Source organism: Fundulus heteroclitus, chromosome 20, assembly GCF_011125445.2.
Source record: "Fundulus heteroclitus isolate FHET01 chromosome 20, MU-UCD_Fhet_4.1, whole genome shotgun sequence".
Lineage (NCBI taxonomy): Eukaryota > Metazoa > Chordata > Actinopteri > Cyprinodontiformes > Fundulidae > Fundulus > Fundulus heteroclitus.
In genome coordinates, this window is record NC_046380.1 from 12,192,801 (window position 1) to 12,206,280 (window position 13,480).

The 13,480-nt window shown below is 40.5% G+C and overlaps 2 protein-coding genes across 4 annotated transcripts in view; both read right to left on the reverse strand.

The window, feature by feature from the left end:
• Positions 1–7,108, reverse strand: part of chd5 (chromodomain helicase DNA binding protein 5) — a 63,408-nt gene extending 56,300 nt beyond the window's left edge. Inside the window, exon 1 of one of the 3 annotated variants that reach the window (XM_012881346.3) lies at positions 6,588–7,108. In XM_012881346.3, the coding sequence (XP_012736800.1) occupies positions 6,588–6,654 (67 nt within the window). In that variant the 5' untranslated portion in view covers positions 6,655–7,108. The remainder of the gene's footprint in view (positions 1–6,587) is intronic. The other 2 variants (XM_012881345.3, XM_012881347.3) reach the window with 2 other exon arrangements.
• A 1,049-nt stretch (positions 7,109–8,157) lies between these two features.
• On the reverse strand, positions 8,158–13,286 carry rpl22 (ribosomal protein L22). Its single transcript, XM_012881312.3, has 4 exons — positions 13,151–13,286; positions 12,765–12,875; positions 11,987–12,111; positions 8,158–8,342 (listed from the first exon to the last, which is right to left on the reverse strand). Exons 1-4 carry the CDS (start codon positions 13,160–13,162, stop codon positions 8,198–8,200), a joined length of 393 nt encoding a protein of 130 aa, XP_012736766.1. The 5' UTR covers positions 13,163–13,286; the 3' UTR covers positions 8,158–8,197.
• Positions 13,287–13,480: the final 194 nt, after the last annotated feature.

Consider the following 13,480-nt stretch of genomic DNA (forward strand, 5'->3'; position numbering starts at 1 on the left):
TATTGGTTGTCTCACATGCCAATCATTCTGACGCATTCACATAACGTCAATGTGCGTGCTCCTGGTAGTTTCCGGTAGCTGGCAGCGCATGCACACTTGTAGTGTTTATGTATCCGGTTAGCTTAGCGGTTAACTTTGGTGTTAGCCATTCGTAGCTCCGCTGCTCACAAACCGATAATTTGAACATGGCTGAGAGTCGCAAGAAGCAAACCGTGTACACGTTTATGAGAGGAAGAAGAAAGCCTCTAGTGGAAAGAAATAAGACCTGGGGAAACTTCCAGAAAAATAGCTGACTCTGACTTTAAATCCAAAAATCATCTTTCTTTATATATTTTGTTCATTGAGTAAACAAATGCAATTTTTGTCTGTTTACCTGCAAATCCATCAGTTTCCAGAGATGAATTCAAAAAGACTGGGTATTGTTAAAAGAATATTTCTTGAACTGAATATTTAAATTTTACATGACAACAATACATTTTATTTTTATAAAAAGTGCCCTTCACAATAAAGAACAATAAAGAAAAAAACAACAATAAAAGTTTCAGTGAACCTGCAATCACAGAGAGTATGCACGTTTGAACAGGTGTGGTTTGGACTTGAAATAGTGGAGGGTGTTGGTACTGCAGATGTCTGGAGGAAGAGAATACCAGAGTTTGAGAGCAGAGCAAGAGAAAGCTCTGCTCCCCGTGGTGCTGAGGCAGGAAGGAAGAACAGTGAAGTGAACGGAAGAGGATCTAAGGGTGCAGGAATGAGTAGCGATGTGAACAAGATCAGAATGGTAGGTAATCTTCCTAGCACAGAGTTTGACCTTCTTTTGCTTTAAGAACTGCCCAAATTCTCCACGTGCGGTGTACATTTCAGAATATACTCGGATCTCAGGAAAACATCCTCAGACATCAGATCAAGCAACTTCAGACTTCTGACAAAACAGCATCAGACCAAAAAGTCTGCGACTTTCCTGATACATTTTAGTCTGAAGCCTGTTTTTCTGAGACCTTTTATTCTAATGCTGGTTAGTCAGAAGTCTGACGTTGAACTGCTGTCTGAAGATGTTTTCCTGAGACCCGAGGATGTCCTAAGATGTACACCATATCCATGGTATAGATTCATCATCAAAAGGTGTCTAGAACATTCCTCTTGGACTTTGGTCCATCTTGACATGGTATAATCATTTAGTTGATGCAGATTCCTCAGCTGCACATCCGTGATGCAAATATCCTTTTTCACCACGTCCCAAAGATGATTTTGTTGGATTTCGATCTGTTGTCACTGGGCTGCAGTGACATGACGCCTTATCCTAGTGGCAGAAGTCATTAAAAGATATGATACTGTTCAGTTTTGGAGAGCCTTTGTGAATTCTGACTTCATTCTCCTGTTGTTACCCAACAGGATTAGCACCTGGTGTGCTTTGCAGCTGCTATAGCTCATCTGCTACAAGGTCCAATGTGATGTGGTTTCAGAGATGGTAGTTCACATGCTTTGGCTGTAACAAGGGTTAATTTGAGTTCCTAGCCTTTCTATTATCTCCTGACGATTTTCCTCTGACATCAACAAGACATTCGTAACCACAAAACTGCAACTCACCATATTATCTCTCTTTTAGACCATTCTCTGTAAGCCTGAGATATGTTTGTGTGTGAAAATCCCAGTAGATCATTAGCTTTTGAAAAACTTAGACAAGTCATATTCACCAGATCTAGATTCCTATCTGCTTTTAAGTTGCGCCAGTGTGACTGGCTAGTTTGCTATTATTGTTAACGAGCAATTAAACAAACTTATCCAATAAAAAGGCCTATGAATGCAGCTAATTGTCTGTGAAGCTCCGGAAAGAAAAGCTGTGACTTTTTTTTTTTCTTCTTCTTTGGTCAGTGTACCAGGCCGAACCAGGACTTGAAAGGAGAGGAGGTTGTCATTTGCCCAAGGGAACTCTGGCATCAGTTTCGGTTAGGAAGTTGACCAAAGTTCTGCTTGCCAAACCGCCTGTCTGTAAAACATTTGAATGGATGACAGAAACATTTCTGACCTTGCTCCAATGACTTGGCCAGCAGACTTAACCATTCAAAAAGAGGTTCACACACAAATCCCAAGTGAAGCAGCTGAAATGAACTGGATATAACATTGTTTTCTTCCTGTTGGCCTTAATGCAAAAAATACCCATATCAAGTTATTCAGTCCAGCATTCCCTCTCTTGGGAAATTACAAACGACTGTAGGCTTCATACTGTACATGCTATTAGAAAATAAAATGCTCACACTGATGAAAGGACAAAGGCAAAAAAACAAAACAAACTGTGTGATCTAAATTCAGTGATTCCTGTAAAGAACAGAAAACCAAAACCATATTAAAATGCCGTACTGCTAATCTCCAAATGCACATGGACCCCGAATATGATTCTTTTATGCTTAGGCTATGTGCACGCACAGCAGGAACAAAAATTGTGTCAACTTTCACAGTGAGTGATCCAAAAATAGACCCTTATCCAACTGAGGATTACATTTGCAGGCACACAAAAGCCCATGATAATCTTTTAATTTTAGGAAAGAACAAAGCAATTAAAGCAGAAAACATAACAAAACAGCCTGTGACAGTGTAAGCTTCTTGAGCAACACAAAGGGACTGAGGCCAATCCATGAGCTGTGACGAATAAAGGGCTTGATGGGATAGTGTGTATGGTTATGAAGTCCCTCAAGGACGCACTTCCAAACTGTTGTTTTAATTGCAAGAAGGCCTCTTTGCAGAGCAGCTGAATTTATGACACGGACTGTAGTCTTTAATTTTGTCGGTCAAAGTCAATTGTCTGTTGCATGTATTACCAACAGAACAATAGAATTGTAGATTCATGAAACATCAAAGTCAGTAATGAGTTAAAGAAAATATACCTAAAAATACAACAAAGGGACTTTTTAGACGGAAGAGAGGCAGGAGTTTATAAAAGCAATGAAATCAATGTGAGTCACAATTTTCTGCAGTAAATGCTGTGGCGCATGCAGTATGTAGTGTTTCACTGACGTCACAGACATTTGACAACCAAAATAAAAGAAAAAATGAAGCAGTGACATCAAGGCAGAACTGAACGCTTCTAACTAATTTACTAAAAAGGATTTTTTTTTTCCATTTGTATACTTGCATGGATGTCTTTTGCCCTACCACAGTAATCTGCATATGTAATTTTGTACGCATGTTCAATAAATAGTTGGGTCACTGTTCTCTGTCAACGTATGCCTTAAAGTCACAAGTGTTCCCTTATTATTTCTGCCTATCCAGCTATTATTTTTTTGTCTCTTCACATAGACATCCTCGGAGAGATATTTCGATAGGCCATTCATCCATCCTTCTTTCACTTATCCGAGATTGGGTCGCACATGGACCGCTCCAGGAGGGAAACTCAGACATCCCTCTGCCCTGTTACACACTCCAGCTCATTCTGGGGGATATCAAGGCATTTTAATGATGAAAGGTACAGTCCCTGCAGCACGTTCTCAGTCTGCCCCAGAGGCTGCTCCCAGTGGGAAATGTCTGGGAAAACCAATAAAGGGAGGCGCCCTGATCAGTTGCTCAAACCACCTTCACAGACTTCGTTCTACACAGAGGAACCGTGGGCTGAGCACTCAGCTCCCTCCAGATGACAGAGCTTCACACCTTGTCTCGAGGCAGGCCCTTGTCGCCCTACTGAGCGACCTCCTTTCAATCATTTATCTAATTAGTAAATATTGTCTACCTGTGTACAATTTAATCTCAGTATAAACAAAGCCTTTCTGTGAAGGCTTTATTAGAGGATATTGGAGAACAAACAGCATCAGGAAAAGCTGCGGAGAAGTCGAGCGTTGTTAGATTGTAGCACAATATCCCAAACTGTCAAGGTTAACAGCACATCTTCCAAAGATGGAACGAGACAAGCACAACTCTAACCTACCAAGACGTAGCAGTACACCTTAACTGGGAGGCTACCTAAGAAGAGCATTAATCAGAGAAGCAGCCAAGAGACCCATTGATTTACTGGTTGAGCTATCAGTAGTGTACTCAACAAATATGACCATTTGAAAAGATTGGCCACAAAAAGACATAGCTTAAAGAAGCCTTAAGGAGATAGGCTTGCAGTTCAATACAAACTATGTAGCGAACATTCCACAAATGTGGAAGAAGGCGCTCTGATCGGCAAAGACCAAAACTTGATGCGACAAAATATGAAAAACGTGCACTAGTCTGTATACTTATGATGTGATGCACAATATTTTTTAGGTAAAATGTGCTTATGTAACATTGTCACAAACGGTTGAATAAATAATCAAAATGATGTAGGAAATCAACAGTCTCACATAACTAACCATATACAGAGTTGGGTGTTGTATGTTACATTCAGTTGTAGATATGTATGGGATTATAAATTGTGGTATGTGCTTATTTATTCTTCAAGTTAATAACAAACTTAATTAAACAATATTAAATTGGTATGACAAAGAAAATCGCAGTAAAGGAGTTTTTAATTAGTTGCCTCTCTCAAACTAAGATTTGTTCAGCTTTAGTTGTAAAGAGATCTAGTATTTCAAATCAATTTGGCCTTGAATCTATAATAATAATAATGATAGGAGCCATTGTGCACAGGTATTTTGTTGGAATTTCACATTCCTAACTCTCTGTTCACTCTCAGGCAGCTATACACACAACTTCTTAACAAAGTGATTTGAGAAAGAAGCCCAGTCTCGGGGTTCTAACAAACTGATTTACAAAGCAAACAGCAGGAATGACATAAAAATGCCAAAGCGTCATAGGCCTAAGCTGTGCTAACACAAGTCACTTTATCATTTTATTCAATGCAGGACAAAACAGGAACAATGTTTTTCTTCAGGAAATAATTCAATTGAGATGATGTTTGGATTTTTAAAAATGACCAGCAAATGTACAAGGAGAATATAAGATACTTGCGGTATAATTTTCAGTAAAACGCCATATTTTTGTGGTTTTAACCAAAACACATAAATGGGATTAACTGATTTGACTTAAAACGCCTTGTCGCTGCTAAAATATATTAGGCCAGGTATGACAAGGTGATCATTCATAATTATTTGATTTCAACGCCTTCTACTTATACATCATAGCAAACTTTCTTTTTTCAAAAGCAGAAATACTTCCACTGACCCAAATTACATTTTTTGTAGGGAAAAGTGAAGTTGCCTTTCAGCAAGCTGCCGGGCAGTGCACAGCAATGAGAGGGACACTGCAAAAAGGTAACTAAAAGTAAGTAAAACTTCTTGAAATGAGTGTATTTATCATTTGATTTGAGCAGGTAGATAAGATTATCTGACAATGGAATGGGCATTTTTACCCCTAAAATAAGATAATTAGATAGCCTGCACTTGAAATAAGATGATGGAGATGACATGTTTCTATTTTAAGTGCAAAAATCTTATTCCAATGGCAAATCATCTTATTTACCTGCTCAAATCACGGGCAAATGCACTAATTTCAAGAAATTTTTTACTTACTTTTAGTTCTCTTTTTGCAGTAGAGGGGCATCCTTGTTACCTATAAATAAAGGAAACCATTTCAATCCAGCATATTTAGTGGATTCTTGTTAGGCGGACTACCTTCTGATGGGAAATTATAACAACCTCTCTATAAATCTGTACCATTAACCAGTGTTTGGCCTAAAAAGGAATAGGTTGTGCTTCTAAAATACCATAACTGGGTTTTCAGAAAGATTCTTCGGGATACCAAATCTGCTGCAAGAATAGGTGATAAATTATGAACCACAAAAAAAAAAAAAAATCGAAATACAGCAGGAATCTGGCAAGAGCACAGCTATGATGCGACTATAGAGACAAGAGCTGCGGCTGAAGAATTTAGGTTGGAGGTAATTTGGGTTAATGCGCGACCCAAAGCTAACTGTGGTGGTGACAGTGAGGGGTGCGCAGCGCCACAGAACACGCTGTTTGTTGTAGCCCACACGTGGCTTTCACACCTCTGCGGCCATGCAGAGCCCAGGGAAAGAAAGAAAGAAAGAAAGTTGGATCACAGTCGGACGCGCATCTTCCACATAAAACCAGCCAGGATGGCGTCCCTGCAGCCAGTCTCTGCTCGAAAGCACTCCCGACCAGCATAAAAAAAAAAATCAGCGCAAATAAAACTGACGCTGCAACGACAATAAGCCGCTCCCAGGACACAACTAGAGTTTTTTTTTTTTTTTTTTATCATTATTATTTGATTAAGCTGAAAGCCTTTTAGTTCTGGACGCATTCAGCCCGTGAACAGCTACAGCAGCCCGGAAAAGGGAACATGCAGCCCGGGTTTCCATGATGCCCCCAAAGCAAGCTGGATGTTTTGAGGACAGCCGGGAGGCGAATCCAAAAAAAAAAAAAAAAAAAAAAACACCACCTTCAACACACCAGGTCGTAAAAAGAGGAAGGGGGAGAAAAAAAAAAGAGAGGAATGACTCTGCTTTCTGCACAGCTCCACTCTTCCTCCTCCCCCCTCCTCTTTGGTCTCAGGAACGCAGGACAAGCCCTTTTCCCCGCATTCAAGGCGTAGCGGCGCAAAAAAAAAAAAAAAAAATAATGTGAAGGACACCCCGCCTCCCCTCGTTCCCTCACCTGGCATATCGTCTTCAAAATCCATGTCGTCCTGTCCCTCGTCTTCATTACTCAGCGACCCCGGCATCTTTATCTCATAGCCCCCAAACCCCTTTCAGGCTGGGAATACAGAAAGTTAACCCTCCAGATGCCGCAGCACAGTCTCTTTCTTCACCCGAGAAGAACTCGCTCTGTAGATTTAAAAAAAAAAAAAGAAAAAGAAAAAGAAAAAAAAACCTCTCGCAAGCAAATCAGGCTTATTTTTTGCCCCCCATCCAGGTTTTTAAAAAAAATTACAAAAACGCAAATTTATATTATTTTCCCCCGACAGATCTAAATCCAGGTCTCCCAGTCTGAAAAATAAGAAAGACAAAAATGGAACACACATGCCCAGATTGTGACGTCTGGTCTGTTGCCATGACGATGCATCCCATAGTTTCCAACACAACTAGTTAGTCCTAGTCTGCTAGTTAGTACTTTAACTAGTACTGTGCTGCCGAGCGTCTCCTTGCGCGGCTAATGGAGGGATGCACGCCAGCGGCTGCAGCCTGTCTGCTGCTCGCTCCTGTCTGCAGGTCCGGAAGGTTCAGCCAGCGCCAAACTTCTTCGGCTTTCTGCCACAGCTGCTCCACGCACAGCATTTTACGTTGTAGAATAAAAAAATATATATATAAAGATCAAGCAAAAGCAGAAAATTATGGACAATAATAGACGCCTTTATGCTGGGATGTTACTTTAAAAATAGAGTATTTTTTGTGGCAAATAAAAGCAACGCTGGTGCATCATTCGGAGTCCGGATTTCCGGTCATCTGTTAATAGTTACTGCAGGTGCAGAGCAGCACAACTTTCAGATTAATGTGATAAACTACAATACATGAAGATGTTGAAATTTAAAGTGCAGAGAGGTTGCATTGAATAGTGACCAGGATTTTTTTTTAATTTCCTCTTCATTGCTTAATCAGTAACCCCTGTCCTTACAGTCCAACTTTTACAAAATGCAAAGTTTTGCAACTTGCTTTACTTGTCTCCTGTTTGCCGTTACAACCCAAATCAGGATAAAAAAAAACATCTAATAACACTGACATGTTGGTTTATATGTAAAGTTTAAAATATTGCTGCAGATAAAGCTTTACAGTTATGCTTATATTTGCAGTTATGTCTCCAGAAGAGACCAAATCACCTCCTGTTAGCGGTTGGATACCTCCAAGTAATTACTTCTGAACGTTTCCAAGGCTTTCAGAGACATCAGGAAAAGAGCATTTTCCTACCATGAACTGTGGTCATGGAACAAACTCTAAATATTAAGCAAAAAAAAAACAAACCCCCCCCCAAAAAAAAAAAACACATCAATTGACGATTTAAAATGTATAATAAAAATAAAGTAACATTGGAATGCATTGATTTTTCTTGAGATAGCTGTCATTGTGTTTTTTTTATTCCATAGGTGTTTTACACATGTGGGACTTGTGTGGCTGCTAACTTAGCCAGGTATGCCTTCTAAAAGAGATTTTTTTTTATCTCCATGGGACTTCCTAATTAAATAAAAAGGTACAAAAAATTAAACAATCCAATCCAAGAAAAGGCAGGAAACTTTTCTCTAATGACATTTTATTCAAAGAGTGATTTTTGGCTTAATCTTCTTCCTCCTCCTCCTCCTCATCCTGGTTGATCTGGAAGTAGCGCAGCTCGTAGCTCTCCTTGGTGTTCGCCACAACCCTCAACCAATCCCTGAGGTTGTTCTTTTTCAGATATTTCTTGGTAAGGTATTTCAAGTACCTAAAAGACAGCGGCACAGGAGAGAATTGGAGCTGGTCAGGATAAAACTGTTCACACCACATAAAACATTATTTATACTCATAATTGGATCAGTATGTTTATTAACTTATGAATTAGCTTATATCAATATGATTAGCAACATTTTCCAAATGGCTTCTTCCAGTTACAATGTAGTTTTGTTTGAGACTCGCTGCCACCGCCGCCCCCTGGTGGCGATCCTGCAGACAAACTAATTTTTTTGGTTTTAGAAAACCATTTTACATAAACAGCTATAGTAATGTTTGATTGAAGTAAATCTACTCTAATAATAACAACGGAAGTAAACTGTTCTAGAGCGTCCACAGAGCTTTAATCAAAGTCTGATTTAAATGTCAAGACTTTCATATTTCACAATAAAATCGTTCAGCGCGTATTTAAGATTAAATGAGCAGCTAAAATGCTTTTGAAAAACTTAATGGCGATTTTTTTTCTATTATTTAGGGAGTGCTTCTCAACGCATGCTGTGGGCTGGGAAATATATGCCTCATTTACGATGCTACGCGCAACAGATTGGGTCAGATTATTGTGTAATCTGATCCAATCTAATGTGCAATAATGTGCAATAACAATAATAATAAAAATAATAATAGTGTGCAATAGTGTGCAATAATCTATTTAATACTGTGCTATAACCCGTGCAATAATCCTGAAAGAAGCGACTTCTGCTGCTATCACCACGTGAATATATGTCAATACATATGTATATACATATATGCATATCACAGTGAATGTACATATGACATCATCTGCCTACTTCGATTTCGCCTGTATTTTTATTCTTATCAATTTTTTTTTTTTTTCTCATTTTCTTTCTGATCCACTGTATATATGAAGATACACTGAATATAACTGATGCACCTTTTCCTACTTTTGGCACCTTCTTCTGACTAATGTGCCGATGTGACAAGTACATTTCTCCAATGTGAGAGCAAATAAAGACTATCCTATCTATCTAATCTTATCAATCTGTATAACCTGATTGAATTTGACTTTGGAAAGTGCCTTGAGATGACATGTTTCATAACTTGTCCTACCAACGACATGAACTGTTCACCTTGCTGGCAAGAGGTTCAGCAGAACAACATTTCACAACAGCTTCATTCCACACATCCTAAGACTGCTAAACTCCCAATAACCCTTCCCATTGAGTAACTACTATATGCATCATCCTATTCATTGTTGCAACACAATGTTTTTTTTTTGTTTGCTTCTACATTCCTGACAAATGCCAAATACATTTAAGTTTCTTTTTGTCTTCCGTTTTTACTAGGAGTCTTGCAACGAAATTTCACTCAAACGTAGATTGTGAACGTCCAGCTGAACGACAATGAAGTCTCTAACTCTAGTTTAATGCCGTAGATTTCACACCAGGCTCAGAGCTTTTATGCTTAGCTGTGTTCCTCTTAGTTACTGACACAATTAACTCAGCAATTAATCTTCTCAAAGCGTCAGGCAGTCGCAGCAGATGGCCGCTCGCGCCGAGCCGGGTTCTGATGGAGGTTTATTCTCGGTAAAGGGGAGTTCCCCCTTTCGCTGTCGCCACACGCACGATGAGGATGGGGGACGGCTGCAAAGTAAACGCCATGCGGTCGACTGTCCACCGTCGCTATGTGCTCACGCAGGAACAGGGACTGCTCCAAAGTCAGTGACTCAAGGCAATTGGATGGATTTCATCAGGTGGAAAAGTTGACTGCAAGGATAGAATTGGCGTGCGGATCTTTACTTTGAATTTGTCTTTGACTGGATTTATAGTTTTCTTTTTGTAAGGGGCCCAAGAAGACGACAGTTGTTGTGAATCAGCGCTAAATAAACAATTTGAATACAAACTCCGAATTGGTCCCAGAACATGATGAATTATAAACCAGGTTAAAAAAAATAAATGTGTTTGTTAGCCAACAGGTCACACGAGTGGTGCAAGTGTGTTTTCAGGAAATACTTCCAGAACATTTTGAATATTGTGGGAAAGCAAACTGGAAATACTTTACAGCCATAACATTAACTGCAAAAGATGGATTTTCAGACAATGAATTCAAACACGGCATAGTTTTGATGTGACGCATTCAGGGTTGGCACAACGCTAAATTCAAACTCATAACCGATACCGACAAAAACACTCGGAACCACTTTCAAAATAGAGGCGGGATTTTTTTTTTAAAGGAACAGTGTTCTTTCTGGTTAAGCAAAAATGATTGATTAAATAAAATGTCACAGGCTTGTCTGAGCCGTCATTAGACATATTTGAACTTGAAATAGTTAAATCTTGCCAGGGTTTCCCACAGAAAATAGAGGAACCCTGGCGGTAGAGCTCTGATGGCTGTGGGAGGTGCGTGAGGAGCGTTGCGCGGTGCTTGCGTCAAGCTAATAACAGTTAGCGCGTTGGTTTAGTCGACCGGGAGGTTTTATTCTAGACGGGAACTTTACTGACCGTTTTACGTTTCTCTCATACATCGAGGCGGCTTATAATACGGTGTCCCAGCTTGTGTCAGCTAGGGACATGCTCAAAGTTAACATGAGAGCCTCATGAGGGAGAGCAAGAGAAAGGCTAGTTTGAAAAAAAAAAAACACAACTGCTGCAGGGTGGGAGTTTTAGTTTATTTTATATAAATCAAACGATGCCACCTCTGATTTGTCTGAGCCCGTAGGTCAAGAGGATATGCTTGCTTTATTATGCCGTTATCATATTAAAAGGTCTCCAAATGACAACGATAGTCGTAGCGTTACCTTGCAGTGTTAGCGCAGCTAGCATGAGGCATCACCTGGCATTTTAATTTTTAACTGTCCGTCTGCCTCATAGGGTAGGTGACTCAGAACAACGCCTTTGTGTTTGTCTCGTAAAACAAAAAGGGCCACGCATGCTTTCCTCTGCCTGTACTCGACATGTTAGCAGAGTTTAAAACCTCCAGCAGCAGCTCACTGTCAGTGAATCCGTGTTATTTCAGGTGCTGTGTCACTGCAGAGCTCTCGTGCCACGTCAAATCTTGCATGTTACTTTTTTTTTTTTTTTGGTTTTGTGAAACGCGACATGCTCCCCATCTATCGAGGACTCGGTTCGCGCATTTTCTCTGCGTCGTCATTTGTAGAATTTAGTACAAAAAAAAATTTAATTTGAAAATGCCGGCTCCGCTCTGCCTCGCTTCGTCCGACTCGCGCTGCAGCCGGTCAGCGACGACAAAGGATCTGCACGCGAGGGAAACGGCTCCGCGACACGGCGAGTGACTCTTTAATCGCGCGACTACGAATCGATGATAAATATTTGCTGCCAGCGCTTTTAATTGATTTTTATCAATTGATTTTTATTGTCATTTTCTATTGCTTTTAACGCAAATAAGCATCTTTGATACAAAAATAATTAATTTTCCCAAACGTAATCAAGATCAATTAGTCTGACATACCTAAACATGTTATGGTAAACATCCAAGTGAGAACCCAACACACAACTACCTTTGTCTTTGATTATCAAGTATTCAGTATTCTGCCACCATCCAAACAACAACCACCATATAGTCTCTGTTGGGTCTAGCAGTGTGTCCTGTGTGTGTGTGTGTGTGTGTGTGTGTGTGTGTGTCTTTTTCTACAGCACGACAGTGTTGCCATGTACTTTATACCTCTTTGAGAAGGGAACCTCTGAGTTCACTGCGATTTTACTCTTGCTCCTCTCAATGGAGACCACTCCTCCACCGAGGTTTCCAGCTTTGCCGTTCACCTTAATGCGCTCCTGCAGGAACTGCTCCTGCATGTGGAGAGGACAAAAGAAGTAGAACGGAGGCAGAGACAAGTTCAAAACAAACATTTGGACTGTGGTGGGGGGGGGGGGGTTGTGTGGGAGAGCACAAATATTTCCAGGTACTACAGACTGGGCATCCACTTTTTTTTCTGAACCAGTGAATACGGAGGGCAACAGTAAGATCAGATCAGGTAACAATTAAATTCTCCGATATTGTGTCTCTGCTCTGTCTTCTCTAACCCCCAGTCGGTCAAGGCAGTTGACTGTTTATACTGAGCCTGGTTCTGCTGGAGGTTTTCCTTCCCGTTAAAGGGGAGTTTTCCTCTCCACTGTCGCTTCATGCTTGCTCAGTATGAGTGATTCCTGCAAAGCCATCACCAATGCAGACGACTGTCCCTGTGGCTCTACGCTCTTTCAGGAGGAGTGAATGTTGCTTGTCAAGCCTTGATGCAGTCTACCGGGTTTCCTTAGATAGGATTGTGACCAATCTGTATAATCTGATCCAATCTGTATAATCTGATTGAATTTGGCTTTGTAAAGTGCCTTGAGATGACATGTATCGTGAATTGGCGCTATATAAATAAAATTGAATTAAACTAAACTTCCAGACACACAGATATCCCCAAACTCGTTATGAGACTGGAAACAGATCTACTCACAAAGTTGGCAGCGTCCATGATGCCATCCTCCACAGGATGAGTGCAGTCCAGAGTGAACTTCAGGAGCTGCTTCTTCCTCTTTCCGCCCGGTTTCCTGCCCACCAGCTTCTTCTACAACACAAACACAGACACGGAGGTTGGTTCTGTTAAAGGACGTCAAACAGCCCGGACACGTTTTTATCCCTCAGTTAACAGCCGCTAACATTAGCTGGACCCCTCAGAGCAACGTGCCACGCGTCGATACACTAACTGAGGCTGATAAAAGGGCTCCAAACGGTGGCTGCGTCGACAACATGTTAGTCCGACTACAGACACGTCCGTGGACATTACAGCCGGGCTAAGACATGTTGTCTCTGGACATTTTATTTTACGGTTCAGGTACTCACTATTGGAGCCATGGCGCACTCGATCAGCTAAAAGGAAGGAGCCCAGGCTGGGCAGGAAGTCAAATACTTGCGTGAAAAAGCGAGAGTCGATCCAATCGAGCTATCTGGGATCGATTAAGTGAAGAACAACACTGTGTGTTTACAAACGTATTCAAATCATATGCATACATGAGGTGATAAACTATAATCCCACCAATAACACTTCCTGTCCCACATCCCTTTTATAAATCGAAATAATAACTTCTCGTGATTTACTCGATCAAAGGCTTTTGAGGTGTCAATAAAACACACACACAACAAAAACAAGTTCTGTATATATATATATATATA

Coding starts and splice junctions, on each gene's coding strand:
- rpl22 (XM_012881312.3), bottom strand. Junction 12,112..12,764: donor TCATGGACGCTGCCAACTTT/GTGAGTAGATCT, acceptor CTCCACATGCAG/GAGCAGTTCCTGCAGGAGCG. Junction 8,343..11,986: donor GAGGTTCCCTTCTCAAAGAG/GTATAAAGTACA, acceptor GCTGTCTTTTAG/GTACTTGAAATACCTTACCA.